The 20,599-nt window shown below is 46.2% G+C and overlaps 3 protein-coding genes across 3 annotated transcripts in view; 2 read left to right on the top strand and 1 right to left on the bottom strand.

Annotated features, from left to right (window-relative positions):
* Nucleotides 1-20,599, bottom strand: part of LOC107110117 (E3 ISG15--protein ligase HERC5-like) — a 49,168-nt gene that overhangs the window by 5,546 nt on the left and 23,023 nt on the right. Inside the window, 8 exon segments of the mRNA XM_015410842.1 lie at nucleotides 526-608; nucleotides 1,497-1,563; nucleotides 2,998-3,164; nucleotides 4,624-4,767; nucleotides 15,876-15,983; nucleotides 16,061-16,165; nucleotides 17,315-17,353; nucleotides 18,482-18,589. Coding sequence (XP_015266328.1) covers nucleotides 526-608; nucleotides 1,497-1,563; nucleotides 2,998-3,164; nucleotides 4,624-4,767; nucleotides 15,876-15,983; nucleotides 16,061-16,165; nucleotides 17,315-17,353; nucleotides 18,482-18,589 — 821 coding nt within the window.
* On the top strand, nucleotides 7,658-12,474 carry PYURF (PIGY upstream reading frame). The gene is made up of 2 exons (XM_015410843.1): nucleotides 7,658-7,935; nucleotides 12,314-12,474. Exons 1-2 carry the CDS (start codon nucleotides 7,736-7,738, stop codon nucleotides 12,453-12,455), a joined length of 342 nt encoding a protein of 113 aa, XP_015266329.1. The 5' UTR covers nucleotides 7,658-7,735; the 3' UTR covers nucleotides 12,456-12,474.
* Nucleotides 12,427-13,483, top strand: PIGY (phosphatidylinositol glycan anchor biosynthesis class Y). Its single transcript, XM_015410844.1, has one exon. It carries the CDS (start codon nucleotides 12,508-12,510, stop codon nucleotides 12,721-12,723), a length of 216 nt encoding a protein of 71 aa, XP_015266330.1. The 5' UTR covers nucleotides 12,427-12,507; the 3' UTR covers nucleotides 12,724-13,483.

Below are 20,599 nucleotides of genomic sequence, written 5' to 3'. Positions count from 1 at the left end.
TCAGGGCCCGATTCCGCAGCGGCGGGAATCGGGCCTCCAAAGCGGGGGTTTACCCGCCCCCTGCCCCCACTTGGCAGCCCTAGTGCTAATGTTTGTATTGGATTGGATCTTACCTTTAGCAAACACGTAGCCACAAGCTTACATTTGCTAAAATAAGGGGTATGCTGGGGTAAAAGAGCATTTACTGGAAAGAACTGGCGGGAAGAAGGAGTGCCCCCTCCCCCTGCATCCAACATTTATCCCCTCCATTTCTTCCCCTAATTATCATTATTATTATTATTTTTAAACAAGCCCCTTCCAGCTTCAAAGCCTCATCTGGGGAGGTGGGGTGGATGACCACGAGGAGATTTCCATGCCAGGAACAACTTTGGGGGTGGGGTTAAGCACCCCCCCAAAAAAAATTCTCCCCTGCAAATTCTCCCCTCCCAGGATACTGCATCAGCATTATGGAGGACCACATGCCCAAGAGCATCTAGTTCCACTCAGATGTTGACATTAAAGTAAGGGGACAACATGGAATCCTACCTGTTGTACTTCGTGACGGGAATGTCGGCACCATTTTCCTTCAGTTCAACAGAAACCTTAGATCCCCTTTCTTCTTTCACTACCTGATGAAGAGGGAGGCAATATTCAAGCTACTGTAGACTACGAGGACGTTACTTATTCCGTTTATGCGACACTTTCCTGCCCAGCCGGGACCCAAAGCAACAAACAATCATTCTCGTCTCCTCCACCCCTTTCAATAGTCTGAATTTTAAAAATTTAGGTTATTTATAGTCCGCCTTTCCCATTGGGACTCAAGGTGGATTACGCAGGGGTAAGCCAATAAAATCGACAGATGGGGTATTCAATAAACAATGCAGAACCAAGAGACGTCTAGAAACAGAACTGAAGCAAAGCATAAGTGTTAATAGGACACATTAATTAAATTAAGCAAAGTGCCATAATTGGACCCCGGTTTCCACAAACTATAAAAAGTAATATAGAACACAGCGTCAGCTAGGCCTTTCTGAACCCCTGTTTGCCATGGGAGTGGGGGTGACTCTGGGATGATAAGGTTCAATTCTGCTGTGTCTCCTATGTTTCTATTATCTCTGTATGACCTTCAGTGCCTGGTGTAGTCTTTCTCTTGGGAAAAGTAGCCCATTACTTTGGCGGGCTTCTACCTGATCCCTGATTGGCCCTGGGCCATCAGGGGGCCTCTCTGAATAATGTATTCTGTTTGCTGCGAGCTCTTTTCTTCAGTTCTAACACAAAATGGTTACGATATCTGCATACTCTCATTGTCTCAATAAACTCTACTCTTTTGAATGAAAGCTGTTGGGAACTGACTGCTGCAGGAGCAGTCTCTAATGCTTTTTCCAAGTAACTCTGTGGATCATTTAGTACAGTGCAACTCTATACATGCAATCTGATCAGCATGAAAATAAAAGTGGCTTGCCCACAGACGTATGCAACAAGTCGGCTATGAAAAGGGTATCAGTATGATGCCGTACTGTGAAATCCAACATCAGGCTTTCCATGTTGTCATCGTATTGCTCGTCCAAGATGGCTTGAAGACCCCTAGCAGGCAAAAGAGCAAAGTGTAACACACTGAACACATTTGTTTAGGAGTAATTTAAAGGCTACTGGCTTTTGACTAGCATTGCAGAAGGGTGTGTTTGTGTGTGTGCGTGCGAAGTGTTGTCAAGTTGCTCCCGATTTACAGAGACCCTATGGGTTACTCTCCTCCAAAATGTCCTGTTGTCAACAGCCTTGCACGGGTCTTGCTTTTTCTCCTGCTGCCTTCAGCTTTTCCTAGCATGGTTGTCATTCCCAGTGGTTCTCGTCTTCTCATAAAGGGGCCCAACTTACAATAACCTCAGTTCAGTCGTTTCAGCTTCTAGGGAGAATTCAGTGTTACTTCAGCCTAAATCCATTCAAACCAATGAGCTTAGACTGGATTAACTCTGCACAGGATTGCATGGTAAGCATGCTTGTGTGTTATGTGCCTCTTTCCTTGTATTTTTATTTTTGTCCTTTTTGACCACTTTTTCAATCCAACCACCCTTTTCCAATTTTCTTCTCTCTTTTATAATAAACTTTTTTTTTTTTAATAAAGACACATTTTGGCTTTGCTTAGTACAATTTAGTTCTCTGGGATATTTCTCTTAATCTCTTCCCCACACGCTAGATTGCACAGGCGCTACACAGTTTGTTAGGTATTTCCAAGGGTTTCTACCCTATCTACTTTGTTACTGGTTTAGTACTACCCTAGAGGGATACTTTCTCAGTGGGTCAGTGTAGATATTCTCGGGCTGCCCCTGAGTGTTGGCAGCCGGATACCAGGGCACTTTCCAGGGAACCCTTAGTCTAAGGGAGTTTCCCAGCAAGGAAAGATGACATCACCCTCTTCCTTCCTTCTTTCCCTGTATTTTTATTTTTGTCCTTTTTGACCACTTTTTCAATCCAACCACCCTTTTCCAATTTTCTTCTCTCTTTTATAATAAACTTTTTTTTTTTTTAATAAAGACACATTTTGGCTTTGCTTAGTACAATTTAGTTCTCTGGGATATTTCTCTTAATCTCTTCCCCACACGCTAGATTGCACAGGCGCTACACAGTTTGTTAGGTATTTCCAAGGGTTTCTACCCTATCTACTTTGTTACTGGTTTAGTACTACCCTAGAGGGATACTTTCTCAGTGGGTCAGTGTAGATATTCTCGGGCTGCCCCTGAGTGTTGGCAGCCGGATACCAGGGCACTTTCCAGGGAACCCTTAGTCTAAGGGAGTTTCCCAGCAAGGAAAGATGACATCACCCTCTTCCTTCCTTCCATAGCAGCTTAGCTATGTAGTGAACTGAAAACTCTGGATACCTTGTCCCTATAGAGAAGGATTTTTAAACGTTTAGGACCATGTAAAGTCCACGTAACTCAGAACATAAAATCAGAGAAGACCCAATTCCTCCAATATTCATTTTACAGTGAATGAATCTATTGGTGGGATATTCCTCCGTACCTTCCTTCTAGAGGAGAGAGCTCCTTCAAATCTTCCAGAGTCAACGGAATATCTGCCATCTTCTTGAACAAAGCGAGAGGGAAAGGGAAGGCAGCAATCTTCCTATTATAGAGGGCCATTCCAAATATATTCCCGATCAGAAAATATATGTCTTCCTGTGCTGGTACCTGGTTTGAAAATTCAGCATACATGCAACACGGGGATTAGATGTTTGAATGGGCAAAGAGAATGTCTAGTTATAACCAGCCAGATGCGAGTCCAGTAGAAACTTGGAGACCAACAATATTTTTGGGGTATAAGATTTTAGACAGTCAAAGCTCCCTTCATCAGATAAGGCTCCAATCTAGCTATTCTACTGCAGACCAACAGGTCTACCAGCAACATGGTACAGCAATACTGCTTTGCCTGTAAGGCTTGTCTCATTTCATCCATATAGCGAAGAATCATAAAATCATGGAGTTGGAAGGGACCTCCAGGGTCATCTAGTCCAACCCCCTGCACAACGCAGGGAATTCACAAATACCTCCCCCTCCACACCCGCAGTGACCACTGTTCCATGCCCAGAAGATGACAAAAGACCTCCAGGATTGCTTCCTGACCCCAAAGTGGCGATCAGCATTTCCCTGGGCTTGTAAGAAAGGGCCACAAGAACTAAGCACTGAGGCAACCCTTCCTGCCCTCCTTCTCACGGATCTGTGGGAACTTTCTATAATAGGCTGCATTCTTGTATTTGTATGCTAATCTGCTGCTAATTCACAGGTTGCACCAACTGCCCTAATCCAATCTTAGCTATATACTCATCGCCCAGTTACTCATGCATCTTGACTCTTAACTAGCTCTTCCTGCCAACTAACCCCCCCCCCCCAATATGTAATGGTTGTGGAAGTCTGTTTCACTGCACCTGGAGACTTGTGCACGCACACGAAAGCGTCTTACTTGTTGGTTTTAAAAGTGCCACTGAACTCAAACTTTGTTCCCGGGCTACCCTCCGAAACGAGTAACTGCCAGGGCTTCTTAAGCCCTCTGCTGGTGGAGAGGGGAATGGTGACTGCAGGGAGCAGAAGGAAGGAAAATGCAAGGAAAACTGCTGCATGGATGCTCCACTGCTGGTGTGGATGCTTCACGAAGAATCATCACCATGTGGAAGCAGCCAAAGACAGCATCGTGAATATATTCATTGGATCACTGGACCATCTAGCTCTGGACTGTCTGGTTTGACTGGGGGCAGCAGAAGTCTCCCTGTGGAAGCTACAAGACACCGTTGATCTGGAGATTACAGGGACTGAACCTGGGACCTTCTGCATTCAAAGCAGGTGCGCTGCCACTGAACTATGACCACTTCCCAAAAGGAAAACACTCGCTTTGGTGCTAATGGGAAGACAAAGGCACCACTGAAAGCCACAGCTCTGGACCTACGGCTTATAAACCCAATTCGCTGACGCTTAATAGGCTGCTACTGACACACTGGAAATCTAACCATGGATCTCCTAGCATGGCATCTGGTTTCACCCAACGTAATCCTGGATGCTAGACCAGAATGATTTGCATCTGATTCTGCAGGACGTGTTCTTTTAGCTAATAACGGACAACAGAAATAACTGCCGCATGGAAGCGGAGCCATCATACCTGGCTGGAGAACCAAATCAGATGGGTTTCTTCAAAGTGCCGGAAGATCTGTGCTTCTGGGGCACACAGTTCCCTTCTGAGGACTGTGAAGAACTCTTGAGATGGACCTCCACCATCGATTCCAGGTTCTCCAACAAAACACACCTGAAGAACATAGCAACAGTCAGATTATTTACTATACTAACTTAAGTGTATTTAGCAAAAGAAATCTCTATCCTACTTGTTGACCCTACATGGTGGCAAACATCGATTCAAACCACAACAAAATAGAAAAATAAACACAGAAGAGAAAGCTTCCTCCCAACCTAACAAACTTTGAAACAGGACAACAAATAAAAGAAGAGGCAGGCTTCAAGAGTAAGTCTTGATCTGCTGTACATTGTTAAGTATTGTTAGCTCTCTGAAACAATTTTCTCCCACCAGTGGCATGCAGGCAGCATGACACAGTGGTCAGAGTGTTGGATTAGGATCTGGGAGACCCAGGTTCGAATCCCCAGTTCTGCCATGGACTCTTTCTGTGTGATTTTGGGCCAGTCACATACTCTCAGTCTAACGTACTTCACGGAGTTGCTACAAGTTTATAATGGAGGAGGGCAGAATGATGTCATAAATCACTTTGTTCCTCACCGAGGAGAAAAGTAGGTAACAAATAACCTAAATATAGAAGCTTGGTGGACTTCCCTAAGAAGTGAGTCACTGACTCTGTCTGCTCATGTTCACAGTCAGCCCTGACCTGGATGGCCCAGGTAAGGCCAATCCTGTCAGATCTTGGAAGCTAAGCAGGGTCCGCCTTGGCTAGTATTTGGAAAGGTGGCCTCCAAGGAATACCAGGGCTGTGATGAAGAGGCAGGCAATGGCAAACTGCCTCTGAAACATCTCTTGCCTCAAAAACAAGTCTAGCTCACCACCTAGTGGTGCATAACGTTAAAAGAGGAAGGACTTCTGGCTGCCAGACAATCTTAGGATCTCCTGGCCAGTGTTCCCTCTAAGCTGAGTTGGTGTGAGCTAGCTCACAGTTTTTTAGTCTCTGGCTCACACATTTTTGTCTTAGCTCAGGAAGGATGGCTCCAAAGCAAACTAATTTATGCAGCAGCCAAATCTCCTGCTCACAACGTTAATGCCAGTAGCTCACAGAGTAGAATTTTTGCTCACAGAGCTCCATAGCTTACAGGGAACATTGCTCCTGGCTATTCTACACACAACGCCATACAATAATTATCATTATTATTCAGTCTAGACTAGCAAATTTCCACTGATGCTGTGTGACATTCAACAAGCTCATGGTTGAAATGGGAGCAGTTTTGACTGCCAAAACCAGCAGAACTTGTGGCCTAACCATGCTTACTCAAGAGTAAATCCCACTCATTTAAATGGTATTGATTCCCAAGTAACTGTGCAAAGGGTTACAGCTTTGTACTGCAATCTCGAGCATGCTTACTTACAAGTAAGACATGGTACATGGACTTGTAATAACTAAGGCTGCAATCCTTCGTATAGAAAAACACATACAAAAGCCATGTAATATCTTTTACTAACAGAACTATAACAATAACAAAAATCATAGCTCCATACTTGCCAGATATAACTTCTACTGAATTCATTAGGGCTGATTTCCACAAACATAAACAGGGATCTTGTAGCACAAAATTTTTGTTCTAAGGTAAGCTTTTTAAGACACCACAGGTTAAGTTAAAACCAACATTTCAAAAGCTTATGCCAGAATAAAAACCTGGCAAGGTGCTATGAGATCCCTGTTCATTTGTGCTGCAGGAAGAAGAAAAGAGAAGAGATTGGATTTACACCCCGCCCTTCACTACCCAAAGGTGTCTCAGAGCGGCTTACAAACTCCTTTCTCTTCCCCTCCCCACAACAGACACCCTGTGAGGTAGGTGGGGCTGAGAGAGCTGTGACAGAAACTGCTCTTTTTCAAGAACAGCTCTTATCAGATGTAGGTGGCTATTCTAGGCCTGCTGGGTTTGGAAACTCCTGGAGATTTTGGGGGGGTGGAGCCTGGAGGGGTGTGTGGTTTGGGGAGGGAACTCAGCAGGGTATAATGCCAGGGCCCACCCTCTGAAGTAGCCCTCATCTCCAAGAGAACTAGTCTCTGCACTCTGAAGATCTCCAGGCCCCACCTGGAAGTTGGCAACACTAGACTATTCCTTGGGCATTTCATTTTCAAGAAAAGTGAGTTTAGGGTTGCCAACCTGTTCTGGGATTGCGGCATTTGATATCACTGTGCAGCACAACCATTCTTTATTTCATGTATAGCCCATCTTTCTAAAATGCAAAGTGGACTACAACAAAATATAGAAATAATTCAGCGAGGCAGCATAAAATATCCAATAAACAATACCACATGCTAACATTTCAGAATTGGGAAACAACGCAAGAAAAGTGTAGGGCATAACATACCAGAAGGCAGAAAACGGTTTATACTTGCAATGCACACATTGTTCACCCATAACACAAATCCACCTGACTTTAGTGGGGCTTACTTCCGAGTAAACGCGCCCGTTCCTATGCATGCTTATTGGGAAATCAGCGAAATAGTCCTTCTCTAAAGAATTGCAAAGTGCGCTCGTTTGGTGTGTTAAAGAGCAGCGAAGCCCTTCTAAATCAGATGACTCTCACCGTCATGTAAGCGAGTGGAGGACTGCAGCCGCCGAGCCCACGCTTGGTTTTCTCAGGAGTAACCCCAGAGAATGAGCCCCGGTTCCCATATTCCCATGCAAACGTGCACAAGATTGCAGCCGCACAGCCAATTCCCTGGCATCTGTCCTCGGAAACCGGTTCCCCTGGGTTTCCACAAACTACGCGTGCCTGGAACTGCAGCTTTCAGATCTCCACCTCTCCCCCCCCCCCCCCGGGGCAATTCACTCCGCAGCAAACCCACTCAGTTCGTTGGGACTTCGCTCCCCCGTCGGAGGTACCTGCCCGGGCTTGCAGCTCTTCAGCGCCGACTAGGTGGGAACCCGGCTCGTCGCAGCCCCAGCGGCCGTTCAGGGAGTGTCTTCCTCGCCCGGGCAGGAAGCAGTTCTGCTTGCACCACCGGGTTGCCTCCCTCCGCCTGCCCTTGGAGCGGCTGCCTGCAGAGAGCAGTTCGCCGCGGATCATGCTGGCCCTGCCCAGGCTCCGGCTCCTGACTTGGGCTTGGCGCCGGGGGAACCTGCAAGCGGCGGCCGGCCGGCCTTTCTGCGCCGCCGCCCAGGAGGAGGACGGACGAGCCGGCCAAGGACAGCAGCAGCAGCGCCCGCCCTTGGATCCCGGCCTCCTGGAGATCCTCGCGTGCCCTTTGTCCAAGAAGTCGCTCAGGTCAGCCGCGCCCTCCCGCGTTTGTAGAATTTCACCCCTTGCACGCAACTCCCAAGTTTCTTTTCTCAGAGGGCTTCCAAGCCCCCATCCCCCCCCCCATATTCGGCCGCCCGGCCGCTTCCTCTCCACTCACTCTTTGCAACTCTCGCCCCCTTTCCAGGGGCTGCTTTAAGTTTGCTTCACGCCCCGCACTTCGGCTTGCATTTCCGGGATAAATCCTGTGCGCTCCAAATGGAAGCGTGTAATTTCCTTTAAAGCAAGGCACGCTGCAATCAACATTACACTTTGCAGCCATCTTGGTGCTTCAGAGCCTGGCTGTAAAGAAGGCCGGTGCGATTATCTCCACATGCCAGGCAGGCAAAGAGGAGAGTTGCTTGCCGAAGTCCAGATCATGGGAGACCTGTGAACTAGTCAGTTCTCTTGGTCTCTTAGCTCACAGTAGCTGTCTTGCATTTTGGCAGCAGGGAAGCCCTATTGGTAGAAACCAGCATGGTGTAGTGCAAGACTAGGCGCCAGGAGACTCAGGTTCGAATCCCTACTCAGCCATGAAAGCTTGCTTAGGTCAGTCTCATACACACTCAGCCTGTCCTGCCTCACAGGGTTGTTGTGAGGATAAGGTGGATAAAAGAATGGTGCAAGTCACTTTGGGTCCCCCATGGGGGAAAGGGTGGGGGTATAAATAAATAAATAGGTCTACAGCAGCAAAAATAAACAGGAGTCCTGTGGCATTTTTAAGACTAACAAGAATGTATCCCAGCCTAAACTTTCATGGGCTAGAGCCCGCTTCCAGCCACACAGCTGAGTTTGTGCTCCCCCCCAGACAAAAATACCCCGCCTGTTAAATATATAGTTCTGAAAGACAGCCTGTTTCCCTTCTGAGATGTTACAGAGCAGTGAAGACGGAGTTATTCCACCAAGCATTCAACAACTTAGATTATGTCAGCATCTATAGTCGCCATCTTGTGTATTTTATAATGTGTATGTTATAATGTGGGTAAATTGTGATTTTAATGTATTGTATATTGTTTTAGAGGCATTGTTTTATTATTTTTATTGTTGTAAGCCGCCCTGAGCCGCTTCGGCGGGAGGGCGGGATAAAAATCAAATAAATAAATAAAAATCAAATAAATAAATAAACTGTTAAATATAGAGCCTAACTGTTAAAAAATAGTTCTGAAAGACAGCCTGTTTCCCTTCTGAGATGTTACAAAGCCTTTACAGAGTAGTGGCGCTAACATCTAAGGACCACGGAGAAGACATTTGAGAGCAGGGGGTCAGCGGCCTTTTGTCATTCATAATTAAAGAGCCAACCTAGACCAAAATTCAGAGCAAGAGATCAAATAAAGAGGCAGTATAAGTAGGTTCACATAAGCAAAGTGTACCGGTCAACATTATCAGTAAGTGACGTGTTGATTAATACTCCATAAAGTTCCTACAGCCCAAACACTGGTCGTTCTGAGTCCTTTATTAGGAAGTGGCGCACACAAGGCCTCACAATCAGTAGTAAGTGCGCGCACAGGAGCATCGTTGAGAGCCAGCATGGTGTAGTGGTTCTTCTCTGTGTTGGCAGACTCTAATCTCTGGAGAACTGGGTTTGAATCCCCACTCCTCCACCACACGGAGCCTGCTGGGTAGTTCTCTCAGAGCTCTCTCAGCCCCACCTACCTCACAAGGTGCCTGTCGTGGGGAGGAAGAGGGGGCAATTCTATGTCACTTCGAAACCCCTAAAGGTAGAGAAAAGCAGGGTATAAAATCCTACTCTTCTTCATCCTGTGTGATTCTTTTGGGGGGGTATTTTTTAAATTGCACGTGTGTGTGTGTCCGTGCACCTGGAAGTCATGGCGACCTCTGGAGACTGACCCCTACTGGGGGCCTGGAGGACATCCAGAGAGTGGCTGAATAAAGACTGCCAGAGTCAACCTGGCTTAGCTTCCAAGATCTGACAAGAACGGGCTTGTCTGCCTGTGCGATTATTGTAGTCTCCTGGCAGACATCTGAACATGGCTCACACTTGGATTACTGGCAGTGGTTAACTTCTTTCATTTCCCTGTCTGCAAATCATCTCCAAGAAGCCCTTTATAACCCCATCAACACCTTTTCCTGCCATACCCTTCACATTTTGGTTATTTTGGCATCCCACCTATCTGTCCAATAGACCTTAATTTAAAGAATCCATACTGAGTCGCAACTGGGCTCGAGAGCCAACACTTGCAGACTCCTTCTCTACTGCATCGATCTCCCCAGTTCTTTCATCGGGCAATGTTAAAGTACCACTGGCTAGTTAAAAGGCAAGTAATCCCACATGAAGTAATTTTGAAAACACGGCCCATCTGCCTTGCAGCATAAGCTCACTGGTCGGCTACACACAAATTGTTGCTTCTCGGCTTCTGTTGCTGATCTACAAAATGGTCTCTCAGTAGCATTTTTTTGCCAGGGAGCCCAGGGCAGCACACCCGGCTCTTCCCTCCTCTGTTTTACCCTCACAAGAATTTTGTTGAGCTGAGGGACTAATTAATTATCATCTGGCCTTGTGTGTGCTATAGCCAGGAGATCCTAAGATTGTCTGACCGTCTTAAAGTACTAGCCCTTTTTAGCATTGCGCACCACTAGGTGGTGAGCTAAACTTATTTTTTGGGCTGAGAGAGCTCTGAGAGAGCTGTGACTGACCCAAGATCTCCCAGCTGGCTTCATGAGAAGTGAGGAATCAAACCCGATTCTCCAGATTAGAGTCCACTGCTTTTAACCACTACACCACGCTGGCTCTCAGCTGAGGGACTAAATGTGATTGGCTCAAGGTCACCCAATGAGGTGTACAGCTGAGTGATTTGAACCTGGGTCTCTGCCATCCAGCCCTCGAGCCACTACGCTTGCTCTCACAAGGAATTCATAAGATGCCCTTTGGCCACTGGGAACAAGGGGCATAAAAACCCAACACAGTGGTCTTCCTCCAAACTGTGCAGGTTCAAATTTTGGGGCTTCTCAGCTGCTTGTCAGGAGCTCCCTAACGAGCAACTGAGTAATGGCAAAGCAAGCTTTCTTGACATATTGCTGATTGTCTGCGATCCACAGCCACACGAGTGGGACATGCATGTTCTAGAACATTCCATTTGCAGGTGGGCACCAGTGAAGCCAGAGAGACCTGACTCGTCTAACTGAACACATTCCAGAATACAGGGGCAGATGCGTAAGGCAACTGAAAAGACTTCCTGGAAGTAGGAAGTTGGAACACAAGATAGGCATACCAGAGGAAGTCTAATTTGATCAGTTGCTGAGTTCTTCTGGAAGTAGGAAGTTGGAACACAAAGATAGGCATACCAGAGGAACAATATACTAGAAGTCTAATTTGATCAGTTGCTGAGTTCCACGCATGGTGCTCTTCTTAGATATTAGAAGTCTAATTTGATCAGTTGCTGAGTTCCACGCATGGTGCTCTTCTATAGGAACAGCCCTTAGCCAAGGCTAGATTGGTCAGGACCTATGGGGAGGACTTTTTCCTCTGCTGACCCCCAACCTGTGGGCTGCTTTCCCTCTAGAGCTGAGACTGGCACCATCCTTCAAGCCCCACTGGGATGGCGCCAAGACCTAGTAGGGCCCTGGTCACACGGCAAAGTTGTTGCGGGAGAGGCACGGAACGTGGGTGGATTATCCGGGCGCGATCACACCCCAACATCTGGGAAGTGGAGCGCACCCGTGGCTTACCGCCAACAATGCGCATTTAAAAACTAGTACCTCCAAGGTACTAGTAAACGTTTGCCACTGGCTGCCTCCAGACGCCCGTGGTGTGATCCCGCTGGCGCACGGCATTCCCCTCCGGTCCCTCATTTACCCGCTGGTGCCGAAGAAAGGACCGTAGTGTGCCGCCGGTCCGTCTGATCACGTAATCGCGGCTCAACCTGCGCCGGGGCAATTAGCCACACCTCCCCCCTGCGATATCCTGCCCGTGTGACTGGGGCTAGAGATCACTTGAGATTAAGGCTGAAGGGTTTGTTCCCTGCTGATTTTGCGAGTTGCGGTCAAGTGTGGTTTTATGAACCTTATATATAATACTGTATGTCATGGATAGGTTTGCATTGCTTTGAACGTCAGTTTGGTGGGGGAAGCAGTTAATAAATCAGCTAAAACAAGACTGCTTTTTGCTTTTTAAGTCAGTAAATCCAGTGTATCAACACACCCAAACTGATAGGCCAAACTGACATTGGCCTATCAGTGTTTCCTGCTTAGACTGGCAGGAGCTCTCAGGCAGAGAGGTCTTTTGCCTCACCAACTACCTGATCCTTCTAAAGTGGAGATGCCAGGAATTGAACCTGGGACCTTCTGCATGCCAAGCACGTGCTGTATCACTAACCCATCATGTATCCATGTTTTTTGTATTTACTAGGTATGAAGAATCCACCAGTGAGTTGATTAACGAAGAGCTGGGCATCGCTTACCCCATCATTGATGGCATTCCTCATATGATACCCCAGGCAGCGAGGATGATTGGCAAGGAGAACCAAGAAAAGGAACCCGAACAGACCTAGGTGATGGTCTTTTAAAAAGGGGAAGGTGAAAGATACGCAAGGCCAGGGGAAAATGTTCCCGTCGCTTCCTACAATGACTGTACTCGTTCCACTCTTGTCCTTGGCTGGTCTGTTTTATTCGGCCAGCGTGGATGAAGACTTCCCCCAGGGATGCACTAGTACAACCAGCCTCTGCTTCTACAGCCTGCTGCTTCCCATTACGATCCCCGTTTATGTGTTCTTCCACCTCTGGACCTGGATGGGCCTCACACTCTTCCGCCACAACTAGGCTGGCAGAGGGTCTGTTGACAAAGAATACGCTAGTGATCCTTAACATTTTATCTCTGCAAGTGAGAGGTGGAAGTGATGGACCCCACAGTGTATAAAATACATTTCCATGAAGATGCACCCAAGTTCACAGAAGATCTGCATGCCCTTCATTGCAGTGTCTGCACAAGGAACTTCCCTGTTCAGGGCGTGTAGCGCCAGATCACATTAAGCAAAGAAGAAACAAGGAAGTCCTATGGTGTACCAAATCATGTGGCCCAGACTGCCTTCACAGGCTTCACCTTCTCTCCTTGTATGCATGGTGGCTGCAGTTAAGACTACTACAAGTTGACCTTAAAATGGCAGGTGGTAAATATATTCATACAACCTACCAAGTTCCTCGAAAGAGCTCTGTGCAAAGGTACCCTAAGGGACAGCTTCTTTGTTACAGATTTTTGAAGTCAGGCTTTACATACAATGATGCTTCACAAGCAACACACAGAAGAGCAGTCTTTCGTGCAGGAGTTTTGTAAAGTGAAAAGTTGTCTCTTTGTGCACTAGATGTTGGGTTCTCAGGTTACAGATGATTTGTAATCAGGCATGGTGGCCAGAGGGTATATTCTCTTGCATTTAGCTACAGAATTGTCTTGTGGGTACCCTGGCTGTTTGAACTGATGCGTGCAAGAAAAAAGGGTTGGGAGTTCACACATAGTGCTGCGAAAATGATCAGCGCAGGATAAAAACGTTACTGAACAGCAAACTTTTGTTTTTTTTAAAATAAAAGCACCTTTAAAGTCAAGTAGACTTTTTTTTTTGGTATCGCTTGATATTTTTCTCCTCGTGGATTTTAAGGGCGACTGTTCCCATTTTCTTTAAGTCAGGTGCGGCCTTCTGGCTGCGCCAGTGTTTTGGCAACTACTTAAGCATGCTGTTGTGGCAAAGCCACAAAATTTCTTTTTATGTTATCTGCTGTTAACCTGCAAATGAGTGGCAACACACATCTAAGCTGGATTTTAGGCATGTAACAAAGCACACTCAGGGAACACATCCTAGAGATTTCACAAAGCCACTTCCACAATAAGAGAAGATTTTAGGCAGTGTGTAAATGGTGGTGGAAAGTGCCATCGAGTCACAGCTGACGTATGGCAACCCCGTTGGGTTTTCAAGGCAAAAGGTTTACCATTGCCGGCCTCTGCATCATGGCATTCCTTAGAGGTGTAAACAGTTGTACTTGTATGCCTGTCAGTGTTCCTGTTGTTTCAGACAAGGCCCAGTGTGGAGGAGGGCCCGACAGTTAAGAGTCAGGCCATCTGGATAAAGCCTTTTCCTGCAGCCTGGCTTAAACTGGACTGTAGAAGAGGAAGGAAGCCCAGGATCTTCTGTGCTGCACGGAGCAATGTGCTCTGCATGGCACAGCAACTCCCGGGGCTCCCAGGCTGCAGGGGAAAACTCGCTGCTCGGAGAAGGTGCCCAAAGGGATCGGTCCCTTTAAGCACCCTCCCCAGGCGGTGAGTGAACCAATCCCTTCGGGCACGTTCTCCAAGCGGCGAGTTTTCTCCCACGGTCCAGTGTGCATGAAAGCTTATGCCCAGAATAAAACTTTGTTGGTCTTAAAGGTGCCACTGGACTCAAACTTTGTTCTGCTGAGTCAGACCAACACAGCTACCCCCACCTGAATCTGTCTTCATGGAAGGTACCAAGTTAAACCACACAGACTGGAAATCCATCAGTCTCACAAGGCAACGTGCACAGGTTCAGACTGGGATTTCCTTTCTTACAAAATGCAGAAACCTGGGCATTATACGTAAGAGACTCAGAATTAAGAATCCTTTCCCAAACAATTGTTGGGCTTACATTGTTCCAGTGGAAGGGGGGGGACGACGACAAATGCTATCCCAAGTATGAGAACTTGAGTCCTGCGCAGACATTCAAACGTCGACTCGTGCACAGATATCCCACCTCTGCTATGAGTATTTTGCTAAATTATGATCTGCCACCTGGATCAGAGGAATTCTGTCAGGGGTCACAATGGAAAATACTAGCCAAGCCCTATCTGTCACACTGTGATGGATACAGATGATGAAATCTCCCACCAATCTCTCCTTGTAAAGTTCTTCCTCTTAGGCAGCCCTCCACCCTGGTTCTCGTGGAAGACTTAAGAATTGCTTCTGCCAATACACCCATCTGCAAAGCTGAACACCGCCACGAAAAGCACCTTCCCACGACAGCTGTCCTTGGGAATATATGGTGGATACCAATGTTCCCTCTAAGCTGTGGAGTCTTGTGAGCAAAAATTCTTCTCTGTGAGCTACCGGCATTAAAGTTGTGAGCGAGCAATTTGGCTACGGCATAAATTAGTTTGCTCTGGAGCCATCCTTCCTGAGCTAAGATGAAAATGTGTGAGCCAGAGGCTAAAAAACTGAGCTAGCTCACACTAACTCAGCTTAGAGGGAACACTGGTGGACACCATCTGGGGGAGTCACGAAGGATCAAGGATTCCTTGTACAATCCACTGGGTGCCTACAGACCCAGATCTTTGCCCCCAATCTAACTGAAGTTATTTATTTAATTCATTTATACTCCACCTTTCTCCCCATATGTGGACCCAGTGTGACTTATCTTTTTCTCCTCCATTTTATCACTGCAACAACCCTGTGAGGTTCGTTAGTCTGAGAGAGGGTGACTGGCCCAAGGTCACCCAGCGAGCTTCCATGACACAAATGGGGATTCAAACTTGGGTCTCCCAGGCACTAGTCTGACACTCTTTAACCACTACACCACACTGGCTGTCCATAATCTCACTTAAATCCTGTTCGGGTCAAGTGACAACTAACTTGTCCCCATTGATTTCAACAGGGTTAAATACACCAGATAGGAATTGGATTGGAGCTCTTTCCTCAGCTAAACACCAAAGATGTGTCAATGTAGCTGTGCCAAATGTAACTGATGTCTGAGATGGTTCTTAGACTTAAAGCTTTGCTGCATCTCAGTCAAGCATTGGGAACAATAAACTGGAAATTGTGGCATGTATCTATTTAAAATATTTCTACACCAAACCTTTCCTGCAGACAACGGGAGCCTGTGCTACCTACTTGTGAAAAATTTCACTGGAATGCACCACAAGGCATGAATGTTTTGAAGCTTGGTCAGAAGAAGTGAAGTGTAATTTCTTACTTTGAGGAAGTGCTGGAACTGGTTGTCTTGCATATTCCTGATACACAGCCATGTGTCTTGCACCAGATGATGTCTCCTCACAACTAATTGTGTGACTGTAGGGTTTGGCTACAAGGACACAAATAGTAGGTCAATAATCTGGCATGTTTTGCAATCATGTTAGGCATCTGTGGGGATGTACCTACCCAGGTGTACATACCACAGGACATATGGCAGTCTAGATTATGCAGTAGAATCTTTGCTTCCATATCCAAGACACAAGGGACCAGAGTGAGAATGTCCAAAGCATACTGAAATGACAGAGGGAAAATTAATCTGCAAAGTGACACACACACACACATTTTAAAATCAGATCTAAAAAGGGCGTCAGAAACACAGGAATGCTGCTTTCTCCGTATCCTGTATTGAACACCCTTTGGCTGTAAGAACGTGAAATGCATTTGACCATAATTCATACATTAGTGCTTTTGTTTCGCTGTCTCAAAAACGGCAGTAGAGACAGATGACCACCTTCCCACCTTCCAGTGTTTGATAGTTTCTGAAATCACCCATCAGTAGAAATCCTGTCCTTAAAAGTCCAATATATGAACAACCCCTCTGCTTTTTCATGTGTTTAACTCTGAAAGCAGCCCATGGGGGCAACAGTGGAGCTCATGAGAGGTTGAGGCAGAAGTTCAAAGGTCACTCAGAGAAAGCCAAACAGTCATCTACCTAGCAAGTTAGGTATCTCTGAGAAGGAACGGACTAGTGCTTAGAATCTAGAGAACGTCTCCATGATGGTCCCAAGGTCTGAGATATTACTGAGTTAGTGACCTCTGAGGGTACATCAGGTACCACTGTGAGCTCTTCAGAAAAAGAAAAAGAGGACAGGAAGATCTGGTGAAGTGTACAGTCCTACTTTTGCTACTACGGGCACAGTAACGTTTAATTTCTGGAGATACCATCAAAATGTTCCGCCATGAGCTACCTTTCTTCCAGATCACGTTGAAAGCAGCCCATGGGGGCAACAGTGGAGCTCATGAGAGGTTGAGGCAGAAGTTCAAAGGTCACTCAGAGAAAGCCAAACAGTCATCTACCTAGCAAGTTAGGTATCTCTGAGAAGGAACGGACTAGTGCTTAGAATCTAGAGAACGTCTCCATGATGGTCCCAAGGTCTGAGATATTACTGAGCTAGTGACCTCTGAGGGTACGCCAGGTACCACTGTGAGCACTTCAACAGAACAAGAAAAAGAGGACAGGAAGATCTGGTGAAGTGTACAGTCTTACTTTTGCTACTACGGGCACAGTAACGCCATCAAAATGTTCCCCCATGAGCTACCTTTCTTCCAGATCACGTAAAAGTATGTTGGAAGACACAATTAGGCTGGTATATGAAGAGGTCCAACCAATATTTGACACTAATAAGGCAAACCTAAGCATGAGAAAAGTGTCACCCTTACCGTCAGTTCACAGAACTTTGAGGAAATTCTTTTCTCTATCTGTTTACAAATATAATAGAAAAGTGAAATATTTAGCACACGTTAAGATCAGGTGCCTAACAGGTTGCCTAGATTCAGCTAGATTCAGGTGGGTAGCATAGTTTTCTCTAAGTTACACTAGGGGGCGACAGTGCACAACATTTCAGAGGCCAGCTCAGAGGAGTTCTGTTCTGCTCACAACCAAGCTTCTAGGAAACAATTGAGGATAGGGGCACCTCATTTTGGGGCCCATAGAACTGGACCCCCTTGTCCAATCTTTTTGAAACTTGGGCTTTTTTTGAGGTAGAGGCACCAGCAGCTATGCTGCAAATTTGGTGCCTCTACCTAAAATAACAGCCCCCCGAGAGTCCCAAATACCCACGGATCAATTATCCATTATAGCCTATGGGACCCATTGAATATAATGGTCCCCATAGGCTATAATTGAGCCAGAGGGGAAAAAATGATTTTTTTTTGCACATCCCTATTATGCTTTTCAGTATTATTGTAAGCTGCCTTTAGTCATAGGGAAAAGTGGGATATAAATATTTGAATAAGTAAGTAGTTTGGGCAGGTTGATAACATTAAAGCAACTGAAGGACTTGGGAATGTTTTGTTTGGAGAAGAAGAGGTTGAGGGCGGACATGATTCCCTCTCTTTAAGTATCTGAAGAGCTGTCAGAGGAGTAGCAGACACACCTTAAACATGTAAATTTATATAAATATCATATCATACTGAAAACACCTCCAACAAAATATATCAAACCTCCAAAGGAGCACCCCTTCAATCACTATATAACCCACAATTGCAAATGAATCAAAAATCAAAATGAAAATAAATATACAGAAACTCAGTCAATGCTGAAATGAAGAATGTAGCACAACACGATGTCTATAATGGCCGGTTGCCAAGCTGCTCGTCCGGCAGCTATGCTTTGTTTTGCTTCCAGCAGCTGTTTTTATGCTTCACGCATTTGCCGGCTTGGATCACTGGGTATCACAGTAAACTGTTTTTGCTTTGAGAACTATGTTGGAAATCTGAACCTCAACACAATAAGACCCACCCAGGACAGCTGTACATTTGTTCAATGTTGTACAATGTTGTACGCGATCTTCCTGAGCCTTTGGGGAGGGCGAAATAAATACTTACTTGTTCAGGATTTTGTCTGAAGTTCAATTTGGGAGGACGCAGCATTTTTTTCACTTCAGGAACATAGAAGTTTTTTTCCTGGATCCTGAAACCAGTCCTGCAATTTACCTACAAAACCCACCAAACATAAAAACAACTAATGAAGATATTATCTAATAACAATAATAAAGATGAATTTGTATCAAAAACAAAGCATTGCACAATAAATCAAATAAAAACACTAACGTTAAACCAACAGTCCAAACATAAAACAAAGACCACATGTTAACTCAACACCTTTCATATGGACAAGTTCCAGAAGAAGAAGAGTCTCAGAGCGGCTTATAATCATCTTTTGGGTTGTCTAGCCCACGGACCGCTCCCATGGACCAAACGGGCCGCCTAAAAAAATCGTGGTCCTTGGGCAGTCCGTTGAAAATGCAAATGCATGGACTGGAGAATTGGACTGCGAACCAGCCCCAGGTCCATAACAAAATCAGGACCGTGGGTTGTTCCTTGCCCATCCCTAATGGACACTACGTGTGGCAGCCCCCTATGTGACCTATTTGGAACATCAAGTTACTGATTGAAACATGGAAACAGACAGAAGGAAAACAGACAGAAGGAAATGAAGGCCCCTTTCACATTACCATTCTAAAACAGATGTTACTCGTTGTTGGCCCAGTTCTGAATAAAGCAATACAGGGACGGGGGTTTCATACAGCAAACTTCATCCCGTTAATGAGGCGTCTCTGAAGCGCTATGGCCATTTCAAACTGTGCCACTTTCCCCCCCATGCGATTTTCCTTACCCTTTCCCCCCCGCTGAACGTTCTAAGGTGAGCACGGTAGCACTAAACCAATATAGGCTGCGGTAACACGGAACAGAAGCCACACAAGTGAGACGGAAAACAGGCGGAGTTTCCGGGCGCGATCTCACCAGCACATCTGGGAAGCGTAGCACTCCCGTGGCACAACCGAGGCTTCCAGCCAAAACTGCGTGGCAAAAAACTAGTACCTTGGAGGTACTAGTTTCTGGAAACTGCGGGGCAAGGGCGGGCGTCTGATCGCATTTCCGGTGGCATCCGGCGCCCGCCCATGTCCCCTTGCAAATAAGGTGTTGTTTTTTTTGTCCATGTCTCTGTGGATGCGCACACGCACCCAATGGAGCATGCACATTAGTCGTGTACACACAAAAACAAAACATTTTGCCGCGGCGCGCGCTTCTTTGTTGCGCGCCGGCTTGTCCTGTGATCAGCACCTCTCCCTTGCAATGGAACCTCCACGGTACCTCCACAGGACCTCCACGGGAGGTCTGCTCGAGTAACTGCGCAGTAGTTTGCCCCAGGGCAAACAGCCACGCTTCTCCCCCGCAGTTTCCTGCCCGTGTGACCGGGGCCTTAGTCTCTCAATGAAGTCAAGGCATCTCAATGGTGCCACCGTAACACTGAAGTGCTATATTGGTTTAGCACTATAGTGCTCAACTTAGAATGTTTGGGGGATGGGGAAAGGATAAGGAAGATCGTGCAGCAAAAAGCGCACGAGGGAAGTAGCATTTCAGGAAGCATGATGGACATATTTAACAGCACGCCACAGTGATTCAGAAGCACAACAAAGAGGTAAAAATGGAAGAAAGCAGTTTCCCTCAAAAATTGCTCAACCCACCTTTTAATCCAATATACCGACAAATGTTTTCACTTTTACCTGGTTCTCATAATCATCTTCAACTCTTATTATACTACTTTTTATTTCTTTATTTCTTTACTTACTACTACTACTATTATTGCTATTATTTCTGGGCAAGCATCTAATGATTCACAGTTATTTTTCCAAGGATGTAACAGTAAGTTATTTGCTGAAATGGTTGCAGTAACTTCTCAGGCTTGCATTGTTCAGCCGTTGACAAATGGATCTGCGACACTTTGGCTGTCTTGGGAAAGGGGCCAAGCCAGTTTGGTGTAGTGGTTAGGAGCGTGGACTCTAATCTGGGAGAACCTTGTTTGATTCCCCACTTCTCCACATGCAGCTGCTGGTGTGACCTTGAGTCAGTCACAAGTTCTCTCAGCTGTTCTCTCGCAAGCAGTCCTCGAATGAGCTCTCTCAGCCCCACCTACCTCACAGGGTGTCTGTTGTGGGAAAG

This window comes from Gekko japonicus, unplaced genomic scaffold (genome assembly GCF_001447785.1).
Source record: "Gekko japonicus isolate JY-2015 unplaced genomic scaffold, Gekko_japonicus_V1.1 scaffold42, whole genome shotgun sequence".
Taxonomy (NCBI): domain Eukaryota; kingdom Metazoa; phylum Chordata; class Lepidosauria; order Squamata; family Gekkonidae; genus Gekko; species Gekko japonicus.
This window is presented reverse-complemented; position numbering and strand designations above follow the sequence as displayed.